The following is a 22,631-nucleotide window of genomic DNA, read 5'->3' as shown; positions in this document are numbered from 1 at the left end:
ATAGTGTTACCTGAGGGATTAGGAATGCACAACATCAAAAATCCAGACTGGTACAAGCTCCAGGATCGATGAGGATCAGGCTCTCATGAAGGCTTGTCCTTGAGATGGAGAAGACGCTCGCTAGATTTAACCTTTTCTAACCTGAATGCAAAAGGAAAATCTAGATATTTTCAAACTACAGATGTAGCGTCTGAACGTCTATCTATCTATCTATCTATCTATCTATCTATCTATCTATCTATCTCCTATCTATCTATCTATCTATCTATCTATCTATCTCCTATCTATCTATCTATCTATCTATCTATCTATCTATCTCCTATCTATCTATCTATCTATCTATCTATCTATCTATCTCCTATCTATCTATCTATCTATCTATCTATCAATCTAATATTTATCTTTCCATTTACTATCGTTCTATCTATTTCTTTCACCTCAATCCCTTCCTTCATTCCTTCCTTCCTTCCTTCCATCTATCATCTATCATCTATCTATCTATCTATCTATCTATCTATCTATCTATCTCCTATCTATCTATCTATCTATCTATCTATCTATCTATCTCCTATCTATCTATCTATCTATCTATCTATCTATTATCTATCTATCTATTTATCTATCTTTTTAATATTTATCTTTCCATCTCCTATCTACTTATTTATCTGCCAACTTATTTTCTTTCTTTCTTTCTTTCTTTCTTTCTTTCTTTCTTTCTTTCTTTCTTTCTTTCTTTCTTTCTTTCTTTCTTTCTTCATACAATATTAATAGTCAATGAACCATCTTATTATGAAGCAGGTAGTCAGAGAGGGATTTGGTTCAAAGCTTCAAATTCTGAATGAAGCAAAACTTTTTAATAAAAATACTAACCACATTCAAAAATTGTTTTTCACTCAGAACAGTTTTTGCAAATCAATAATAAAAAAGCTGTCCGGTTCTTCTGAATCTTTCTCATCCACTTCTAGAAGTTCCTGCTCTCTGTAGGCTTTTTGTCTTCTGTGTCTCCATCCATCAAGTATATTTTTGTATGTATATTTCTTCTGGGTCATTTACGTGAAGTCTCATCATATCTCAGCGCTCCGGAAGCCACTGGAAAATATAGAAAAGAGACACAGACATCAAAACACCTAATGAGCCAAACAATGTTAGAAATGACTGAGCGTTCATCCCTTATTGGCCACCAAATGTGTATTGAGACTCACATTATTACAATCTTCTTAATGTCCCACCGTGGCTAATGTTACAATACTATCATTTGTCAAGATGAAAAATGCTTACTGGTTAAATATAGATTTGCATTTTTTTCTCACTTGCGACAATTAACATTCCCAAAAATTCTTGTCAAAGAAAGAGACTATGCTGCATTGGCACAATGGGGTAGCGTTGTGTTTTTACTATAGATCGAATTGCTTTCCTATGTATCTTGCACCTTTTTTTTTTTTTTAAGTGCCATGAATAAAGGGTTTTGTTTAGAGGAGCAGGGGGATGTGGGCAGGAGAAATTTGTATACATTTTAGTGAACATTTACGTAAGATGAGAGCTGGACCACCAAAAATGCCCCACATTCAGTAGATTTGACCCATCTTACTCCAGCACATTTAAGATTAAGACTGCCATATGAAATGCTGGTCTTAATAAATATTCTCAACTGGTCAGATTTACTACAGTGCCAGTAGAAAATACTTTCATACACATGAAGTGTCGTAGAAAATACAATCCAATTGTCTCCTCCACTCCAATGGAAGAATATTTCATTTGGCAAATTTGTCTTCAACTTTATAGGTGATTTTGGGTATGTCATGTAAACATGTTTCTGAAGCTATAACTGTATGTTTAAGAAAAAAACTAAAAAAATTGGTGAAATAGGTCACGTCCTTAGTGTTTACAATACCTATAGTGATCAAGGTCTCAAAGATGGCCATCACCAGAAATGGTTTAAAAGCAATGTGTCATTAGATGGTCACTATTTTCTGTAGGAGATTTCTTTGCAGCAGTCACCTCACTTACAGCACACTGATGATCATAGTTATCACGTATATGTAGATAAGACATAGAATTCTCCAATCTCAATAGGTAATCTATGGAATTCATCTACTCCAGGGGAGGATACAAACATAAAAAAAGAATGTTACTTTCCTCTCCTTGGCTCCGGCGCACTCCTCGTAGATCTCTTCAACATTGGACCAAACGTTACCTGACCCAGGCACCACGATGCATAATGAAGATGGCCTGAGCCACATGATGTCTGTGACGTCACCAAACAGGCCCAAAACCTGCCGAAGCATAGGAGAGGTAAGTAACACTGTTCCCTTTCCTCCCCCGAGCCTCTGAGCATTTTACTCAGAAGTCTGAAAAGACCCCCAAGTATAATGATAGCAGTGTGTGTTGGGGTTCACCGGTCTGCGGCCTTACTTACCGATCCCTGCTCCTGATCACAGCCGCATCTGCAGAAAGGGAAGCGCAAGCGGCTGTGAGCAGATCATGGATTGGTAAGTAAATAGGGCCCCTTACCTGCTGAGGTTATCCAGCAGACAATAGCCTATTAAAAAAAAAAAACAAAAAAACATCAGGAGCTCAATGTGCCCCCTAATGTCACCAGCCCTATGGCAGCCATTACCGTTGCTACCCTGGTATTTACGCCACTGCTTCGAGACTAACATTTGACTGTACAGTTTGGGAACGGATAAATGGAGTTTTACTGTATCTAATGTCTATTCCTAAGAGTGCCAGGACCGGTGTCTGGGAAGATGTCATCCATCATATTAATTATTCTATAACTGTAAGAGAATGGTTTCCAAAAAGCACCTCTTTGACATAAATCCACAGTAATAGCTACAAAGTGGTTGCGGCCGGTGATCTATATGTATTGAACATTGAAGCGTTGCATTACTTCTACTATGAGCCCCAGGAATAGGGATTGTATAGTGCTGTGTATCTCAGATACGTGTTTCATAACTACATTACATCTACATGTTCTGTTAAGAAAACATAATAACATTTCATGCCAATTGTGCCAGATGTTTTGTGAAGCGTAATAGGATTAAACATTGTAAATAGGATTAAAAAAAATATGTCTTTCATTGGCAGACGTGGGCTCAATCCATTCATTAGAGGTTTATTGCACAGATTTTAGTAGGTACAATGTATACGCTTCTGAGTGATGGTCCAGCGTTAGGATTGCTTTTATCGAAATACGACCAATAGTCATCATACGGTATAATTTTATGTTACATAGAGTAAGAATGAACCTAAATGTGGTTGTAAATAGGAAACTGTGATATATTTTATTGAAGAAAAATGCTTCTTTCACCTCTTATTTGCCTCCTTTCTCTCTGCACCGAGCCCTATCTATGAATTCACTGGTCAAATACATACACAGATTATATGCCTTGTCCATTGAAGTCCATAGAAAGGGAAGTGGAGGATGAGCTGTAGAGAGAAAGTAAGACTTGGCTGCACCATCCATTGACTGTTTTATCTCACCTCAGGGCTGAACAGTAACTCAATTGATAATCCAGGTCGGTGGTGAGATAAAACTGTTACTAGATACTGCAGCCACAGTTAATGATCTCTCTGCCTTAGCAGCTTGTTCTCCTCCTCTCCCTCTTCTCTATAGACTTCAATGAACTGAAGCTGAAAATTGTGTATAGACTACCAAATATGCACATGGTCATTGAATTCAGAAACAGTGATCAGTGCAGAGACAGGAAGGAGGAGGAGACAGTTCTATTGATTTAGGAAATTTATAATCAACTTTTTACTATGGATAAGTATATGTTGGGATGTCATTCATAGTCATAGGGCAAAGAGCATGAAAGATTATTGATCAGCCTTCACAACATACTAGATTTTGCTGGGGCTCGAGGTGCTGGACCCACAACAGACAGATGATTGCCTTAACTTTAGAAAACATGATCGTTGGCTGGAACTTATGAATTGCAATATGAGTTTAGTCACTGGATTTTCCTGATTTACTTGTGGAGGTGAAATTTGTCTTGTATATGTATTTATTGATTTATTTATTTATTTATTTTTTATTTATGAATTAATTTATTACTTATTTTCTTTCATTTATTTAATTGTCACCTACTATCACATGAATTTATGATGACTCGTTCTATCTTTGGACTATGTTCATATGGGTCTATTTTTTATACTTTTTTTATACTTTTTTTTAAATACTTTTTGTATATACTCGAGTATAAGTCGAATTTTTCAGAACAGTTTTTGTGCTGAAAAAGCCCCCCTCGGCTTATACTCGAGTCAGCAGAAAAAAAAAAAATTATTATTTTTTTTTTTTTTTTTAGTGGGGGAGGTCTATGACCAGCAGCAATACCAATGTATAGAACCTCCCATAAAATAGTGGGGAAAAAAAGAATCTTTAAAAAAAATAAAAAAATTAAAAGTTCTAAATCACTTCTTTCCCTAGAATAGACACAAAAATAGAAAATGACTGTGAAACACATACACATTAGGTATCCCGGTGTCTGAAAGTGCCCAGTCTACTGAATATAGGGGATCTGCAGTGCTCCTGTTTCGTCGGGAAGGGGTTAATAGGAGCACCGCAGATCCCCTATATTCAGCCAGACTGAATTCCAAGTGGGGGGGAAAAAACAGTCCTCAATCTCAGGGAAGGGGCAGATAGACAACCAAAACACCCCCTCACCCTTTCCCAGCAAATACTGCACCCAAAAACTCCGACCATTTTAATTTTTGAAATTTTCCAGTAGCTGCTGCATTTCCCCCCCTCGGATTATACTCGAGTCAATAAGTTTTCCCATTTTTTTGTGGTAAAATTAGGGGCCTCGGCTTATATTCGGGTCGGCTTATACTCGAATATATAAGGTATTTTATGAGATGGATTTTTCCCCCTAAAATAATAGAGTAAATGTAATTATTAAATTGATCTTGTTTCGCTCAATAATTTTAGGATTTAACTCTTTGTATAAGGGATTGTTTGTTATTTGTTTAGTTATCAGACAATTATTTGAATATTTCGAAAAAGGGATTTTGGTGAATAAACACAATATATCGTACTTGGCAATTTTTTAAGCCTTCATCGTCCCTAATAGAAGTGCTATGTAGAATAGCTAAAAAAAAAACCTTATCATTGGCCAAGTAAAACCGATCATGGTGGCTTCAGATCCATGTAACAAATATAATAACCTAAAACACAAATTAGCCCTCTCATGCGTTGCAGACCACCATCACCTTAAATGCTGCGTTTTGCAGACTCATTCAGCATGCAATGGGGCGATGTACATTTCCGATGGGCATTGGAAGTGTCTGCCATCTTTTCCAATCGGCATAAATTTAAGCAGATCACAGAATCCCAAGTCAATGCAGCAGAGCTGAATATGTATCTAGTATCAACCGAGGGATGTGCAATAGATGAGAAACGTGTACGGCAACATCTGTGTTTATATCCTGGGACTTCAGAAGGAAAATTGAATTGTGTTCTTAGGGAAAGATCATCATGGGAATCTTCATTTTACAAAGTGTTCTTACTTCCACAAGACTGAATCATTTAATTTTAGTTTACACTTGGCTCCGCGGGAAGACCGCAGTGTGCCTGCTCCGTATCTCCTTATATTTTCTCTGATAAGTGGAAACACATTCAGCGGCACATCCTTGGGGCCTAACAAGCCTTGGAACATATAATCTTTATTCTAAAGCAAATAACATAACTAGGGAAGCAGGTGGTGGCAGAAGAGCGTTCATTTGTCTGTATAGGATGGAAGATTAGAGATGAGCGAACACTAAAATGTTCGAGGTTCGAAATTCGATTCGAACAGCCGCTCACTGTTCGAGTGTTCGAATGGGTTTCGAACCCCATTATAGTCTATGGGGAACATAAACTCGTTAAGGGGGAAACCCAAATTCGTGTCTGGAGGGTCACCAAGTCCACTATGACACCCCAGGAAATGATACCAACACCCTGGAATGACACTGGGACAGCAGGGGAAGCATGTCTGGGGGCATAAAAGTCACTTTATTTCATGGAAATCCCTGTCAGTTTGCGATTTTCGCAAGCTAACTTTTCCCCATAGAAATGCATTGGCCAGTGCTGATTGGCCAGAGTACGGAACTCGACCAATCAGCGCTGGCTCTGCTGGAGGAGGCGGAGTCTAAGATCGCTCCACACCAGTCTCCATTCAGGTCCGACCTTAGACTCCGCCTCCTCCGGCAGAGCCAGCGCTGTTTGGCCGAAGGCTGGCCAATACATTCCTATGCGAATGCAGAGACTTAGCAGTGCTGAGTCAGTTTTGCTCAACTACACATCTGATGCACACTCGGCACTGCTACATCAGATGTAGCAATCTGATGTAGCAGAGCCGAGGGTGCACTAGAACCCCTGTGCAAACTCAGTTCACGCTAATAGAATGCATTGGCCAGCGCTGATTGGCCAATGCATTCTATTAGCCCGATGAAGTAGAGCTGAATGTGTGTGCTAAGCACACACATTCAGCACTGCTTCATCACGCCAATACAATGCATTAGCCAGTGCTGATTGGCCAGAGTACGGAATTCGGCCAATCAGCGCTGGCTCTGCTGGAGGAGGCGGAGTCTAAGGTCGGACCTGAATGGAGACTGGTGTGGAGCGATCTTAGACTCCGCCTCCTCCAGCAGAGCCAGCGCTGATTGGCCGAATTCCATACTCTGGCCAATCAGCGCTGGCCAATGCATTCTATTAGCCCGATGAAGTAGAGCTGAATGTGTGTGCTAAGCACACACATTCAGCACTGCTTCATCACGCCAATACAATGCATTAGCCAGTGCTGATTGGCCAGAGTACGGAATTCGGCCAATCAGCGCTGGCTCTGCTGGAGGAGGCGGAGTCTAAGGTCGGACCTGAATGGAGACTGGTGTGGAGCGATCTTAGACTCCGCCTCCTCCAGCAGAGCCAGCGCTGATTGGCCGATTTCCGTACTCTGGCCAATCAGCGCTGGCCAATACATTCTATTAGCTTGATGAAGCAGAGTGTGCACAAGGGTTCAAGCGCACCCTCGGCTCTGATGTAGCAGAGCCGAGGGTGCACAAGGGTTCAAGTGCACCCTCGGCTCTCCTACATCAGAGCCGAGGGTGCGCTTGAACCCTTGTGCAGCCTCAGCTCTGCTACATCAGAGCCGAGGGTGCGCTTGAACCCTTGTGCACACTCTGCTTCATCAAGCTAATAGAATGCATTGGCCAGCACTGATTGGCCAGAGTACGGAATTCGGCCAATCAGCGCTGGCCAATGCATCCCTATGGGAAAAAGTTTATCTCACAAAAATCACAATTACACACCCGATAGAGCCCCAAAAAGTTATTTTTAATAACATTCCCCCCTAAATAAAGGTTATCCCTAGCTATCCCTGCCTGTACAGCTATCCCTGTCTCATAGTCACAAAGTTCACATTCTCATATGACCCGGATTTGAAATCCACTATTCGTCTAAAATGGAGGTCACCTGATTTCGGCAGCCAATGACTTTTTCCAATTTTTTTCAATGCCCCCAGTGTCGTAGTTCCTGTCCCACCTCCCCTGCGCTGTTATTGGTGCAAAAAAGGCGCCAGGGAAGGTGGGAGGGGAATCGAATTTTGGCGCACTTTACCACGCGGTGTTCGATTCGATTCGAACATGGCGAACACCCTGATATCCGATCGAACATGTGTTCGATAGAACACTGTTCGCTCATCTCTATGGAAGATACAATGTAGGCGATATAATAAGCTAAATACTGCAGAACCCTGGACTAATTCGGGCCAAGAAACTGGAGCGCATGCCTTATTATATGTAGAGGTGGGTGTTTCCTGAATATTCATGAGGTTTGGCTGCCAGTTTTATTTCTGAAGCTGAAGTTGGATTATTATACTTTGGGGTCTCTTCAGGCTTTAGAGTATAATCGGAGGTCAAGGGGAGATGCGGGAAAAGTCAACATTTATGCTCACCTTCCAGCACCTCTCCTTGGCTCCCTGTTGGCTCCTTGGAATCTTTTGGCTTCCATGTCAACATAAAGGCATCTTGATGATAAACGGCCCCATGTGACCACTGAAGAAACCACTGGTATCCGCAGTCCCTCAGAGCTGATGTCACCCAGGAGGGTGGAAGAGGCCAGAAGAGGCTAGACGGTGCCAGGAGGATGAGGGAAGGTTAGTATAACTGTTATCTTTTACCATACCTCCCCTGGGCTTCTGATTATTATAGTTGGAGTCCAAAGAGATCCCAGGACCCTTAATATTAGTATTGCACCATTCCTATTGGACTAGTTCCATAGAGATAGAGGGGGCAGGGTGGCTTCTTTGTCAATCATCACTCCATTCAGATCGGGGAATAAAAAAACAACCCCTGTTCTCATTAAATCAGATATCCCCTCCCCCCATCTGTAGCATATCCCTTTGTGCATTCAGAACCACTATAACACAGATATAATCTATACAGCTTACCCAGAGCTTGAGAAACTCGTGAGCCGAATAAATGAAGGATTTTGTGGATTCTTGACACGTAGGCTATTTGGCTTTCTACAGATATAGCCTAAGGCCACTTTCAAACAGCCTTAAGATGGGTATTTTTTGCCATAACACCCAGACCTCCTACAGTTCATTGGAAATGGAGTTAGTTTGGGTCTTGTGTCCATAATACTGCTGGAAATAAGATCATGTAAAGCAGCATCAGAGCCATTTATCTCACTTTGTGTACGGCTGTCTGTGCTTTTTGGTGTTTTTTATTGAGACTCTGTGCACACTACAGTATAACATTATGACTGCCATTGATTTGAGCCTATATTCCAATGATAGGGTTCATAGGTAATGTGTACAAAGGGATGTAGCACTTCTCAACATAACAATGTTGTTTATGCCAAACTAATAACTAATAACTAACTAAATAAACTAAACTAACTAACTAAACTAACTTCTAACTAAACTAACTAACTAAATTAACTAACTACTAACTAACTAAACTAACTACTAACTAAACTAACTAACTAATAACTAATAACTGGGTCTTCTCTGACACCTGACGCCCCCATCCAGTAGCCAATAGGCAGAGGATGTAGTAGGAAGCAGACAGCTCTGTTCTAACTAAATAACTAACTAATAACTAATAACTAACTAACTAAATAAACTAAACTAACTAACTAAACTAACTAACTAAAATAACTAACTACTAACTAACTAAATAACTAACTAATAACTAATAACTGGGTCTTCTCTGACACCCGGCGCCCCCCATCCAGTAGCCAATAGGCAGAGAATGGAGTAGGAAGCAGACAGCTCTGTTCTCTATGTAGAGGAGTTACAGCAGTTGTGAATAGGTATTGATCTGCAGTACCTGTTCTGGCCACTACACAGAGAACGGCACTGTCTGCTTCCTGCTCCTTTCTCTGCCTATCGTCTGCTGATAACAACTGATCATTGGGGGTGTCTACTGTTGGACCCCCACTCATTTCATACTAATGTCCTATCCTTAAGATAGATCATCAATATTTAAGTCCCCTTTAAGACCTTGATTTGCAAACTTGATACATTGCGTAAACCCCAACAATAGGAAATTGTCGCCTTGTCAACAACAAGGCACTAAAAAGAATAAAAATCTATTGCAAATACCATATAATTAAGAGTCGCTAAAAAAGTGGAAAAAGCAACATAAAAGAACATGGCAACACTGTATTTTACTTTTCTGTGTACAAAGGATCTGTAGTCTTTTAGTGTTTGCAGACAATACGCCGGTACGGTTGCGATCTAGCGGTATCAAGAGTAATATGAATTGCTATTAGCGTACAGTAGCACAATAGATCAATACTCCCCTCGCTTTGTATTTATGGATGTAAGATTGTTATCGCAGATTAATTCTGTGCAGGTGACTCTGGAGGATGGGAATTGTATGCAGCGCTCGCAGCTTTTACCATAAATAATGTTGCGCCCATAACGAAAACTCAGCTAGAGATACGATGCTAAATCCCACCTGGTGTGCCGCCTTGGTAAGTAACTATTGTGTAAAGCTGAAGCCCGTGAATCACTCTCGAAAATCCTCCATAATGTATGTGCGGCGCTTCCAGGACATGAATATAATGGTAAATAAATAGTTTCTGAGCATTTCTGCCTGTGAATTGATGTTTCTACGAGCGGAAGAAATAAATAGAATGGGAATAAAACTCCACTAATAGACCGTCTAGCGCTTCTGTATCCATGGCGGGCGACACATCGGTCTGCGTAGGAACTGGCATCACCCTAATGGAAGCTTCGTCCTGTATTCTCAGGATATAATATGCAATTGAAATCGAGCTGCAATACTACTTACCACCTATAGAGAAGAGTGGCGCTGTTTCTTGAAAAAAAAAGGATCATGGATGAAATGAAATGATCTCCCAATCTAGGTCACACCTTGTACCGCGTGTCCTTTAAGGAAGGTGGGGAGAGTGGCATGAAAGAGGAAAAAGTGTGCACAAAAAATGTAGATGATTAATCTGGTCCATACTTTTTATCTACTTTTTGGTCATCAATGTCTTTTTGCTGGGGTTTCTATACCTGGCACTGCCACCGATCAGCTGTTGTGGCCGCCATGTCTGCACAGTGTACAAAGCTAGAGGCAGATGGCACCATACATAGTGTAGTGGCGGTGCCTGGTACTGCAATTCTACCCCATTCAACTGCAATAGGATATAATGGGCTATAGACAGTGTACAGAGCCCCCTTTCAGCCATGCATCTGCAGCAGTTGACCAGCAGGGTCCGATAATGATGACCTAAGGATCGGTCACCCCTCTCTTCTTAGACAACCCCTTTTAATACAAAATTATGAATTCCACTCCATTCGGCCAATTCGGCCAATTCCATTCGGCCAATCGACGCTGGGCCTGCTGGAGGCTCGTCTGTGAGAAGGCGGGGTCTAAAATCAGACCACAATGGAGACTGCTGTGGTCCAATCTTAGACTCCGCCTCCTCACAGACGAGCCTCCAGCAGGACCAGCGTTGATTGGCCGAATGCTGTACACTGGCCAGTCAACGCTGGTCAATTCATTCCTATGAGAAAATGTAAGCTCCCTCGTAACAGCAAGCTGCCAGCTCTCCTGACTAGCAAGGACGAGCCTGCTGCAGAACCAGCGTTGATTTGCCGAATGCTATACACTGTATAGCATTTGGCCAATCAACGCTGGCCCTGAATCGAATATTTACTGCAAATAGCTAGTAGTATTCGATCGAGTACGAATATTTTGAATACCGTAGTATTATATTGAATACCTACTTGATCGAATACTACTCGCTCATCTCTAATTACATCATGTTCTTCTTGTTCTCTCTTTGCTGCCAATGAAATTCTATACAAACCCAATATGATATGAGTAGTGATCCTATAAGCACAAGCTCATAGCTGGTGGTTTGCAACAATGGAATCCAGTCTAGATAATTCATTGACCAGTTTATCTCTGCACATTGTACTGGAATTACTATTACTACTATCTATAGAATCACGTGGTGGTGGTGGTGGGGGGGAGGGTGTGCATTGATATGCTGCACTGTCTCACAGTCCTCGCACATAATAGTATAGACAGAAGTAATAGTAAAGACATCCTAGGACACACAGGATAGTTGTGGCTGCAGATAGTCAGCATGTTGTAGCTGGCTTCACCGGACAGGGAATGGTTAATACTATAGGTGATTTGTTAATTTACAGGAGGTCGACCCTTTACTTGTGAGAAAAGATCAATATAGGAAAAAGGTTCTTTAAAGGGAATGTTGGAACACAAAAAGACACATTTATTTCTTGATATTGAATATAATAATGAGAGATTTTAATTGATTTAAGGGAAGGGGATCTGGCCAAAAAAAAATCTTGACATATTTGGCTCGGAATCTTGGTTTTACTTTCCTCAAGGATCAAACAACCGGGTCTAAGAAAGGCTCATGGACAAGTAAGTGTCAGTCTTCACTGCAAGTAACAATGTAACTATGCAAGTAATGTGAAGAACAAAGGGGAAACCTGATCGCGGTTGTCTCGGGGGCCAGCGATTGGCCATTTCAGTCTAACAGTTTGTCTCTCATCGCTGGATTATTGGGTTTTAGAAGAGTTAAAGTCCAGATTTCAGCAAAGGCTTATTCCAGATACTTAGTGAAGTGCTGAGATTGGCCATGTCATGGTTAGATGGGTTTCTTACAAAGACTTGCACATATCCGGCCAAGTCATTGCTGCGCACTTAACGCTCTACAGGCTTTGTCGCAGGAGGGGTCGTAAATTTATTTTTAAGAATTTAACCTCTTACTCCTACAATGTAATGGTTTTACCCAATTATAGATTTTCTTCTGCTCCTCTCCATTATTTCTAGTCATTGCATTTTCCTTGGGAATCTAGCGCCTTTTCTATTTCTTTATTTATTAAATCCAGATTTATTCATCGGTTTCTATTTTCAGATTGTAGATTATTTTTATTCTGTTTTCTGTATATTGTTAAATTTTATCTTATCTGATGGTCTGTTCTGCTTAGTTCACAGCATTTAACGACTTGCTTTACAGCATAGTCATAGTCGTAGGAAACAAGAGCCGACTCACTGAGGCCTATGGAGAGTTTTTTTTATACATGTTCTTTGCAAGGAGGGAGAGGAGATATAATCTTATGATATAATGCAATGCATTTGTGGGACAGTAGTATCTTCTATTACAATCCTGTAATGTAAATGAGGAAACTGCTGCAAAGTTAGTGACCAGAGGAACTGACCCTTGGTTCACATCTGCATTTGGTAATCCATTCGGGGGAGTCCACATGGGGACACCCCCTTCCCCCAAACGGACTACCGAACATATTGGCAAGCGGTGAGCAGGGAAAGCACACGGACCCTATAGACTATAATGGGGTCCATGTGTTTGCCGCGAGATCTCCTCACAAGTCATGCGGACAGGAAAGTAGATTGTGAAGTACTTTCCTGTCCGCATGTTCCCAGTGGAGATCTCGCGGCAAACACACAGACCCCATTATAGTATATGGGGTGCTTTCACTGCGCACTGCTTACTAATGTGTGCGGTAGTCCGTTCGGGGGGTCCCCATGTGGACTCCCGTGAACGGATTACCGATGCAGATGCGAACGAGGCCTGATATAGATTTGGTGAGTGGCATGGATCAGGACTTGAGGTGCACATTTTGTACAAGAAACGGCTTTGCTGTGAATGTGCACCCCAATATCATTACACTATACCTGAATTATAAATTTGCCGCAGTATCTGATTCCTGGGCGCTGCGCCACTGCCACTCCAATCAATCTTGGGGATAAAGGACTTGACACCCATGTAAATGTAGCAGCAGTTGCAAAATCCTTGGCTGTGTTTGTCAGTCTCATAGAGTTTGACTGTCGGCAGTGCCCATACACAACCATTGCTCCCAGAAATTAAACTTATTCCGTGGCCAAACTAAAGGGCCAGGGGCCTGGGGACAAACGCTCAGCTTGGGCTTCCTGTAGCCCTTTCCTCACAACTATCAGCCATGTTCCATCTGTACATTATAACAGCATTTTAACTTCCCTTTCCTTCTCTATCTGGGCTAAGACCATCTGCAAGACTTTATCACAACATAACTGTGCACACAACCTTTCCATGATGCCCCCCTAATGTACAGCCACCCCCTAGAATCCTCCTCCTTGACTATATACTAATGACAATCTTTAATTTTGCCACTAAAGGAGTAATGTTCTTCTTTCTGACAGTGGAAGGCTGTGTATTATAAATCTTCTACCTCCAGTGCACAAGTGGGCAGGGGTCATAAATTTACAATGTATCCATCAATCAACAGTAGCCAGAAGAATGATCAAAGAATTTTATCCAGCCTTGGTGTCTTGAAGTTTACCTGGCTCCTGGGCCCAGTCAGAGCAGTGAGCACCATTACAATGGTGTATCCTGTAGATACAATAGCGGATCAAACTCTTTTATTGTGTTTACAGTTTCAACATTATATGCTTTTGTAGTTTTATTATTATTATTATTATTATTATTATTATTATCATCATCATCATCTCTCTGTCATTGTCCAACCAGCTTTGACAGTACCAGCGTTTGTAGGGACATGCTGTGTTGATAAGCAGAATAGTAACTTTTAGTTGTAGATTTATTTACACATTTGCAGGAGGAGTAACAGAGGGATAAAACATGGGACAGCCCATATAGACTGGTCTTACACGACCATAGTTTTACACCGCAAATGGTCTGCAATTGCGGGTTTAAAATTGCGGACCATTTAACGTCCCATAGTTTTCTATGAGGTCTCTTACACCACCGTAGTTTTTGTCCATGGTGTGGCGCGCTGCAACCGTGGTCCGGACAGTATACCGCATGTCCGTAATGGCCGTACTTAGAATAGAATTCTATGGTCGCGTGCATATTTGCGGATACACATAACACATGTTCAGTGTGTATCCGTAATTGCGGATGTCAACGTGTGTTTTGTGGTGTGTTTTGTTTTTTGCAGATCCGCATAATACTGATACACACGGAACGTTGCAGATGCACTTTGTGGTTGGGAACGGACGTCTGTGAAATGAGTTTTTATAGAGGGAAATTTGTGTTGCGGATCCGCAAATTGCGGACCGCAAAAACCACTACGGTCATGTAAGACCAGCCTTACACTTACACCAGAAATGAATGTACATGTTTTGTTCATTTCCATGTGTAATTTTTCTTGTCTTATTCTATATTACAGTGTGGACGATGGAAATGCTGATACCGCAATGGAATGACAACTAATTAATTCAGAATTTAGATTTCCCTCGCCTGATATGTTGCACCTATTGGACAAGAGAATGATCAAGGTACCAGGGAGACAGTTTACAGGAAGAGTTATCTAAAAGACTGCATAAGCCATGGCCTCCAAGGTGTCATGTTTATACATTCTGACAGTTGTGTGTTGGGCCAGCGCCCTTTGGTACCTGAGCGTCACCCGTCCGACATCCAACTACACAGGTTATAGGCTGAACAAAATTGTCATATCTCAAAAAAACATCTCCTTTGGTAATATTAGAACTCGACCCATAAACCCTCATTCCTTTGAGTTTGTTATTAATGAACCTGAGAAATGTGAAAACAACGGGAGTCCATTTCTGGTCATCCTGATAAGCACAACCCATAAGGAGTTCGATGCCAGGCAAGCAATTCGAGAGACCTGGGGCAATGAAAGCAACTTTAAGGGGATTAAAATTGTCACACTTTTCCTTCTTGGCAAAAACGCCGACCCTGTTCTGAATCAGATGGTGGAGCAAGAGAGCCAGATATTTCACGATATCGTTGTAGAAGACTTCATCGATTCTTACCATAACTTGACTCTCAAAACCTTGATGGGGATGAGATGGGTGGCCACATTCTGCTCAAAGGCCAAATACGTCATGAAAACAGATAGTGATATTTTTGTAAATATGGACAACCTGATATACAAACTACTGAAACCAACCACCAAGCCTAGAAGACGGTACTTCACTGGTTACGTCATCAACGGAGGACCTATAAGGGATGTCCGCAGCAAATGGTACATGCCGAGAGACTTGTACCCAGAGAGCAACTACCCACCTTTTTGTTCGGGAACTGGATATATATTCTCTGCCGATGTGGCAGAGCTCATTTATAAAACGTCCCTCCATACAAGACTTTTACATCTGGAGGACGTCTATGTTGGCTTATGCTTACGCAAACTGGGAATACACCCCTTTCAAAACAGTGGCTTCAATCACTGGAAAATGGCCTACAGCTTGTGTCGCTACCGGAGGGTCATTACGGTGCATCAGATCGGTCCTGAGGAAATGCACAGGATTTGGAATGACATGTCGAGCAAAAAACATCTGCGATGTTAAATTTTTTAGTGTGTTGGGGTTTTTTTGTTACTAGGACAAGTAAAGGCCGGTTGTAAAAAAAAAAAAAAGAATAAAAAACGGAACGAAAAATGACTTTTCTACAACTTTTTCAATTTTTCTGGCCATTATAGACTTTGAGATACCGATTTCTCATTCGATGTAAAACTTTGGAGGATAGTTCTTTCTCTTTTGACTTGAAAATACAATCTGGACTCAACACAACATCATAATCTGTATCATTACAATGTGTGCAATATTACCAAGTATTCCGAATTTATCCTGTATGTATCCATACGTGTCTCCATGTGACATCCTGATAATATCCGTTCGCTGGGCATATCTGACTGTACTGAGAATGTTCTATGTTCTTAGCTCAAATTCGAGACACCGGGAGATACATTGTGTTATCGTAAGTGTATTCAGAATATGTGTAAAATTAATACAAATCTGCAAAAACATATACATCCAAAAATTCTATAGGTAGGGGCAAATTTCTTGCTTGATGTAAATTCTATGGGGTCAAACTATCATTAATAGGATTGCTATCTTTGGCAGCATGTGAATAGGCTTACCTGTTTTCGTTCTGATCACTGGCTTTTTACACCGGGCAATGATCAGAAAAGTATTCCTAGGAAGACTCGTTCCCCCGAACAATTGCCCATGTAAAAAGGCCCATAGTGTATTATTCTCAAGGGCTTACGATGAAATCAAAAACTATGAATGGACCCAACCAACAGAAAGTGTTATCAAATATACTATTATTGAATGACCAGTATTGATAGGGGTAGGCGCCATTGTTTTCACACTCCATATATATTGTCTCCCATTATATATTGATAAGGTTGCACTAAATAGTGACATAGGGAGCACATTGATATATGTTATGCCATCCTATGAACATGCGGAGGAATGATGTTCAGTGCTGGGCCATGTGGCAGCCATGCTGTATAGTTCTATAGTCGATATGTCACCAATAGTGCTGCAACATTGTATCCAAATAATGGTGGATTAAAGGGATTTTCAGCTGGTATTTTTTTTTGGAGATGGTTCAGAATGGGTTAAAAAAAATTAGGCCAGTGAAATAACATCTGTCAAAAAAACTGATGTCCTACATTTGTCCATTGTGATGGCTGGACAGACTCAGTAGAAGTCAGCCAGTCCTTATTTAAAGACAATCTGGCGCCTGTCAAAAATGGGCCGTTACTTCACTTTGGCACAAATGGGTCCCCTGCTGGTCTCTACTTCCTGGTCACACAGGAAATGCTGCTCAGCCAATCGGTGGCCATATCAGTGACCCGCCTCAGTCAGTGATTGGCTGAACATTTCCTATGTGTTGACTGGAACCAAGAAGTAGAGACCAGTGGAAGACCTGGAAATAATTGAAATAGGAGTGTTAGAGGTTAGCAGCTCTTTAAATCTATTGTGAGCCATTTTCAAAAACATTTACCCACCCGAGATCCCCTTTAAAGAGTCCCCGTCTGGAGGTCACTTACTTTATAATACTTGATTTACTTCCAGGCTAAATAATTGATGACCTATCCTTAGGATAGATCATCAGTTAAACATTTCGGAGTCCAACGCCCATGGCCCTGTTCGATTAGCTGTTTGAAGAGGCTGCAGTGTTTGGGTGCAGCCTCTTCAGTACTTACCAAGCACAGCGCCCTACACTTTATAGTGGCTGTGCTTGGTATCACAGCTCAGCCCATTCACTTGAGTAGGACTGAGCTGAGATTAGGCCATGTGACTTATGAATAATACATATCCTACAATGCTGACTACAAGCTGACTCCTCATCTACTATCGGTTGAGCCTTGTATACTGCACATAACAGCTGGATCTGACTACACTGGGTTTGGCTATAGTCTGTAACCACAGAGGCCCTTAGATCTGGGTAGGACCTATACACGCAGAGCGGTAGGATATTGTAGCTAAGTGTATAAATTAATTTTGTGGATACATTTTAGCATTAAAATGGATACAAAAATGCACATTGAAACATGCCCTAGAGTTTTGCAAGGCAAAGTGTGTCTCAATTGCAAACTGATTTGAATATCCCACAAATCCTTGGTGCATATTCTATATTCTTGTATCTGCTGGTAAAATAACATTGATGACGTCTGAATGTTTTCTATCCTTATTGTATGATAGGTTCAATCTATAGACGATCAATCTTAATCTTAAAAACTACATTTGTCATTGAATCTCCGTCATATAAATCATTGATGCACTGCAGATCTAAACCATGTAAACCAATGTTATCTATTCCTATTTAGCAGTATTCAGTCTAACTAGCAAATATCAGAAAAGTATATTCTGAAGTATATTATCTAAGTGTACACATATTGTTCATCAGTGATCATACAACCAATAAAGTGGATACAGATATCTCCTGGATGAAAGAAGATAACCAGATTTTCAAAACAACAACATATGTCTAATCTTTCCTTTTCTATGTGTGGCCACCCAGTGGTTGTGTTATGGATTTCAGGGGTTTTGCTACAATGTTGCAGTATTGTATTGAATTACTTTCATGAGAAATGGAGACTTCTATCTGCACGAGTCACAAAGATTTATTCTTAGGGCTCATGGACACAACGGTCTCAGTTTTGGATCTAAGTGTTCAACATCTGTTTTTGATCTATGTGTCAAATTTTGGAATTTTTCTTTTTTTCTCTTTCAAATTTGTCTTTTGGTGACGTCTCAGTGAAATGGATTGGAATAAGAAATATCCTAAACAAAACTGAATGGATGCACTAATCCTTTAAAAAAAAATCTGACTTGTACATTAGTCAGTAGGAAAGCACGAATCCGAATGCCATTCAATCCAATGAAAAAATGAAAGGCACTTAGTTGCCAAAAATGGTCGTGTGCGTAAACCCTTAGGCCTGGTTCACATCTGCATTCGGGTTTCTGTTTGGGGAGTCCATTTGAGGACCCCGCGAATGGAAACCTGATCCTCATAAGAAAGAGGTTACCTAAGGAAACCTACGGACCCTATAGAATATAATGGGGTTCGTGTGGTTTCCGCATGAGGAATGCAGAGAAAAGTGCTGCTTGCAGGATTACTCCCACATGTTAGAAGAGTCTCCAAACAGTAGGCTGATGATGGCATGTCCCTTTTCTGGGGCCATCAGCACTCAGCAGTAATGTATGCATGTGTTCAATTCTCCTGCAAATTCAATAAAACCGATGCATTAATCTGAGGCCTCCAAGCTAGGGTTGAGCGATCGGGATCGGGATAGATCGGATCCCGATCGGCGATCAAGCAAATTCCACGATCGGAATCAGCTGGAAAATGATCGGAAATCGGATTTTAAAATCGATCCTGAAATCTCAAGATCGGCTCAACCCTACTGCTAGCATTAGATGCACCACAATTATTAAAGGGTGTCTGTTATCATATCAACCCATCCCCGCAGACAAGTAAGTTAGGGTCACTTGCATCGTCAGTGTTTTTTCCTTGTGAATTGGTACCTTAGTTGTGGAGATATCCCTGAAACTAACTGCAAACTGGTTCCTTGAATCAACAAGGGCATTGCCTCTTAATTCTTCAGAGCAACTACAACACCTCATGTGCATTTTGACAAAAATGTCAATTTTTCTAATAGGAAAACACTGTTTGATTTAGTGACCTAAATGGGTAAACAAGAACAATTTTTGTACCAAAACTTGCAACTTTTTATGCCATTTTTTGTTAAATGTGTCCCTCTGTTTGCAAATTAATGTATTCGTGTTTTTACACCATGGTATTCCCATGACATATATTGTCTTCACTAGTAGCAGACAATGGTGGTACAACCCACAGGCCATCCGCATTCTGAAGAAATTTACCTGCCCATTGCTTCACAGCCGCAGTAGGTGTTACCTCTTTGGATTATATGCCTTAAAGAAGAACTCCTGTGAATTGGTTTTGCTTTTATTATGTACATATCCACCCATTACATAACCAATATTACCATATTTAGTTAACCCACCTGAATCCTTCTCTTAAGTAAGGTGATATCAGACCTTGCATGGAGTAATGCAGGAGCTAGAGTGACTTCTTATATGATGGACTGTACCATGCAGGATCTCCACAGGGGAGACAGAAACTTCTGTCACTAACTACTGATGAGCAGACAGTTCCTCTCACACAGTTATAATGGCAGAGCTCACAGCTCAGCCTCCCTAACCATATACTTATAGTGTCTTCGATTATTTAGGAGACTATAGACATAGGTATAATTGTACTGCCTCTCAGCAGGTAGGTATAACACTGTCTCTAGCTGCCTGTAGCTGGCCATTCATTCAAGTGTAGGTGTAAATAAGCCTTATTCCAATATTAGTTCAACACTGAGATTATTTTATTTGGGTTCCTTGAGGAAGAAATGAGACATAAATGAATGTATAGGATGAGTAGAGGAGGTGTAAGGGTGGTCCTTAGACATGAAGATACCAGAGTGGTCCAACAGTATGGAGATACTTTAGTAAAGGGAGAACAGTGGTTGAGAATGCCGTCCTGTATGTGACCTGTTGCTAGGATTATATCAAAATCATATACATATATGTCCAGTGGTGTAACTAAAGTCTAGTGGGCCCGGGTGCAATCTTTTGTCCGAGGCCCCTACCTCATCCCTACTGAATTCTTGATAGTGATGGTTACGGGTGCTAAGGATTTTAATCCACCTTAGTGTGGTTAGGGTAATCTGTGGGTCTCCTTGGTTTATGGGCCAGATGGAAGCTGCAATCTCAATATTGATACCAGTGCTTATGGGCCCCGTAAGGCTCTTGGGCCCCAGTGCGCCGCATCCTCTCCACCCCTTTAAGTTACGCCCCTGCATATGTCACATACAACCCTTCCCATTTGAAAAAGTTAATTTGTTTCCAAGATGACCCAACACTGATTTGCCCCTTCTCCTTAGTAACATGCAACACACAGGATGGCGTTCCCATTGTTTTTTTATTCATTCCCATTTTTCCATACTTTTGGACCACCCTGTATACAGACACCTAGATAGATAGATAGATAGATAGATAGATAGATGATAGATAGATGATTGATAGATAGATAGATAGATAGATAGATGATAGATAGATGATTGATAGATAGATAGATAGATAGATAGATAGATAGATAGATAGATAGATAGATAGAGTGCTTTGCAAAAATTTCCATAAGTCACAAGGTCTTTCCAAAGGGATTTGTCCAGAATCAGACAAATATGGCTGCTTTCTTACACAAACAGTACCACTTCTATTTCACAAGGTGTGTATATTTTTGCAGGTCATCCTCAAGCCGCCATGTTTTTCTTATCTTGCATGACCAAGTAAGAACATCTGAAAGTCTTTTGTTACAATAATTTCTTTCTTTGTACAATTTTTTTTTGTGTGTATGAGCCAAATAATCTAGGAACCATGGTAGAATTATCTGGACAGCTTTACCGAGTACAGTACAGAGTAAGATGAGAACACAATCCACGTCCCTCTTCTCGCCTATTTTATTCCAGCCGCCTGTACATGTGTATATACTGATGAAGGTGTATGTAATTATGGATATTTTTATGTTACCTGTTGTACATACTGTGGTTTGCAAACCATTTTTTTTATTGCATGTGGTTCTTCTCAGAACTGTGCTGGAGACGCCTTAAGCCTGGGATCCAATTCCGGTTTCCCAAAGTGAGTGAAAATTTACTCAAGTCAAAAAAAATTTATTTGTACGCTTCAGTTGATATCATGGCATTGAATCTTTGAACTTGAAATTCATTGCATGGCGGTATTTTATTTATTTATTTTTTTCCAATTATTTTCATGACTATTTTATCGTCTGTACAAACCACATCGCAAGTCGAAATTGTGTCTTATTGTATCAACTATGCATTCTATTTTTTTACATTTTTTTTCTGTACATCTAAAGATTAAGATTAAGAAAATCCACTTTTTTTTATTTATTTATTTTTTGATCAACCCGACCACGTTTTTTTTTTTTTTTTTATAATGCAGTGTGAAAAAAAATCGAAAAAATTGTCTTTCTCGACTGCAAAAAGTAAACAAGTATTGAAGTTTACAGCTGTACAGTGTGCAGAAATATACAATGTTCGATATCAACTTGTCAGAGCTGTAAATAATATTTCAGCTAAATGTCTGTAAAGTGCAATTTTTTGACGTTAACGTATCATATGGTGTTTTGTGCAGTTACCAGTCTCGCTGCTGCTGAAAATATTCTATTTTGTATTATTGTCATGAAAAGGGAAGAGAAAAAAAATCAGAAATCATGCACAGTCACATCCAATCCTCCCTCTGTAAAAAATGAAGCAATGGAGTACAGAAGCACGAGTTCAGTGTATAGACAGATCTGTATGATGAGGATTGTTGTTCTGTATTAAGGTTGATTTTTTTAACAATCTAAAAATAAAGCATAAAACAATTGTGAAAATTGAATGTTTTATTCACTATTGGCAATGGTATTGTTGCTTGTGATGTCATATCATGTTAGAGAAAACCCCAGTTCCAAAATAGTTGGGCCACTGTGCAAACTGTAAAGAAAACTAGAATATAATGATGGGAGATCTCATCTAGGCATATTTTATTGACAATAAAACATATCATAAGGAAAGTTACACAATAGAATATAGATCACATATCAGAAGGTGAAAGTTACACAACAGACCATAGAACAAATATCAGAAGGTGAAAGTTATACAATAGAGCATAGATCACATATCAGAAGGTGAAAGTTACACAATAGACTATACAGTGAAGGAAATAAGTATTTGATCCCTTACTGATTTTGTAAGTTTGCCTCCTGAAAAATACATGAACAGTCTATAATTTTAAGGATATGACCTGGGCGC

The 22,631-nt window shown here is 40.4% G+C and overlaps 1 protein-coding gene across 1 annotated transcript in view; it reads left to right on the top strand.

Moving 5' to 3' along the window:
- The window catches only part of B3GALT1 (beta-1,3-galactosyltransferase 1), a 247,587-nt gene extending 229,664 nt beyond the window's left edge, over window positions 1-17,923 (top strand). Inside the window, exon 4 of the mRNA XM_075284231.1 lies at window positions 14,661-17,923. Coding sequence (XP_075140332.1) covers window positions 14,821-15,801 — 981 coding nt within the window. The 5' untranslated portion in view covers window positions 14,661-14,820 and the 3' untranslated portion in view covers window positions 15,802-17,923. The remainder of the gene's footprint in view (window positions 1-14,660) is intronic.
- Window positions 17,924-22,631: the final 4,708 nt, after the last annotated feature.

The sequence above is a fragment of the Leptodactylus fuscus genome, chromosome 8, assembly GCF_031893055.1.
Source record: "Leptodactylus fuscus isolate aLepFus1 chromosome 8, aLepFus1.hap2, whole genome shotgun sequence".
Taxonomy (NCBI): domain Eukaryota; kingdom Metazoa; phylum Chordata; class Amphibia; order Anura; family Leptodactylidae; genus Leptodactylus; species Leptodactylus fuscus.
This window is presented reverse-complemented; position numbering and strand designations above follow the sequence as displayed.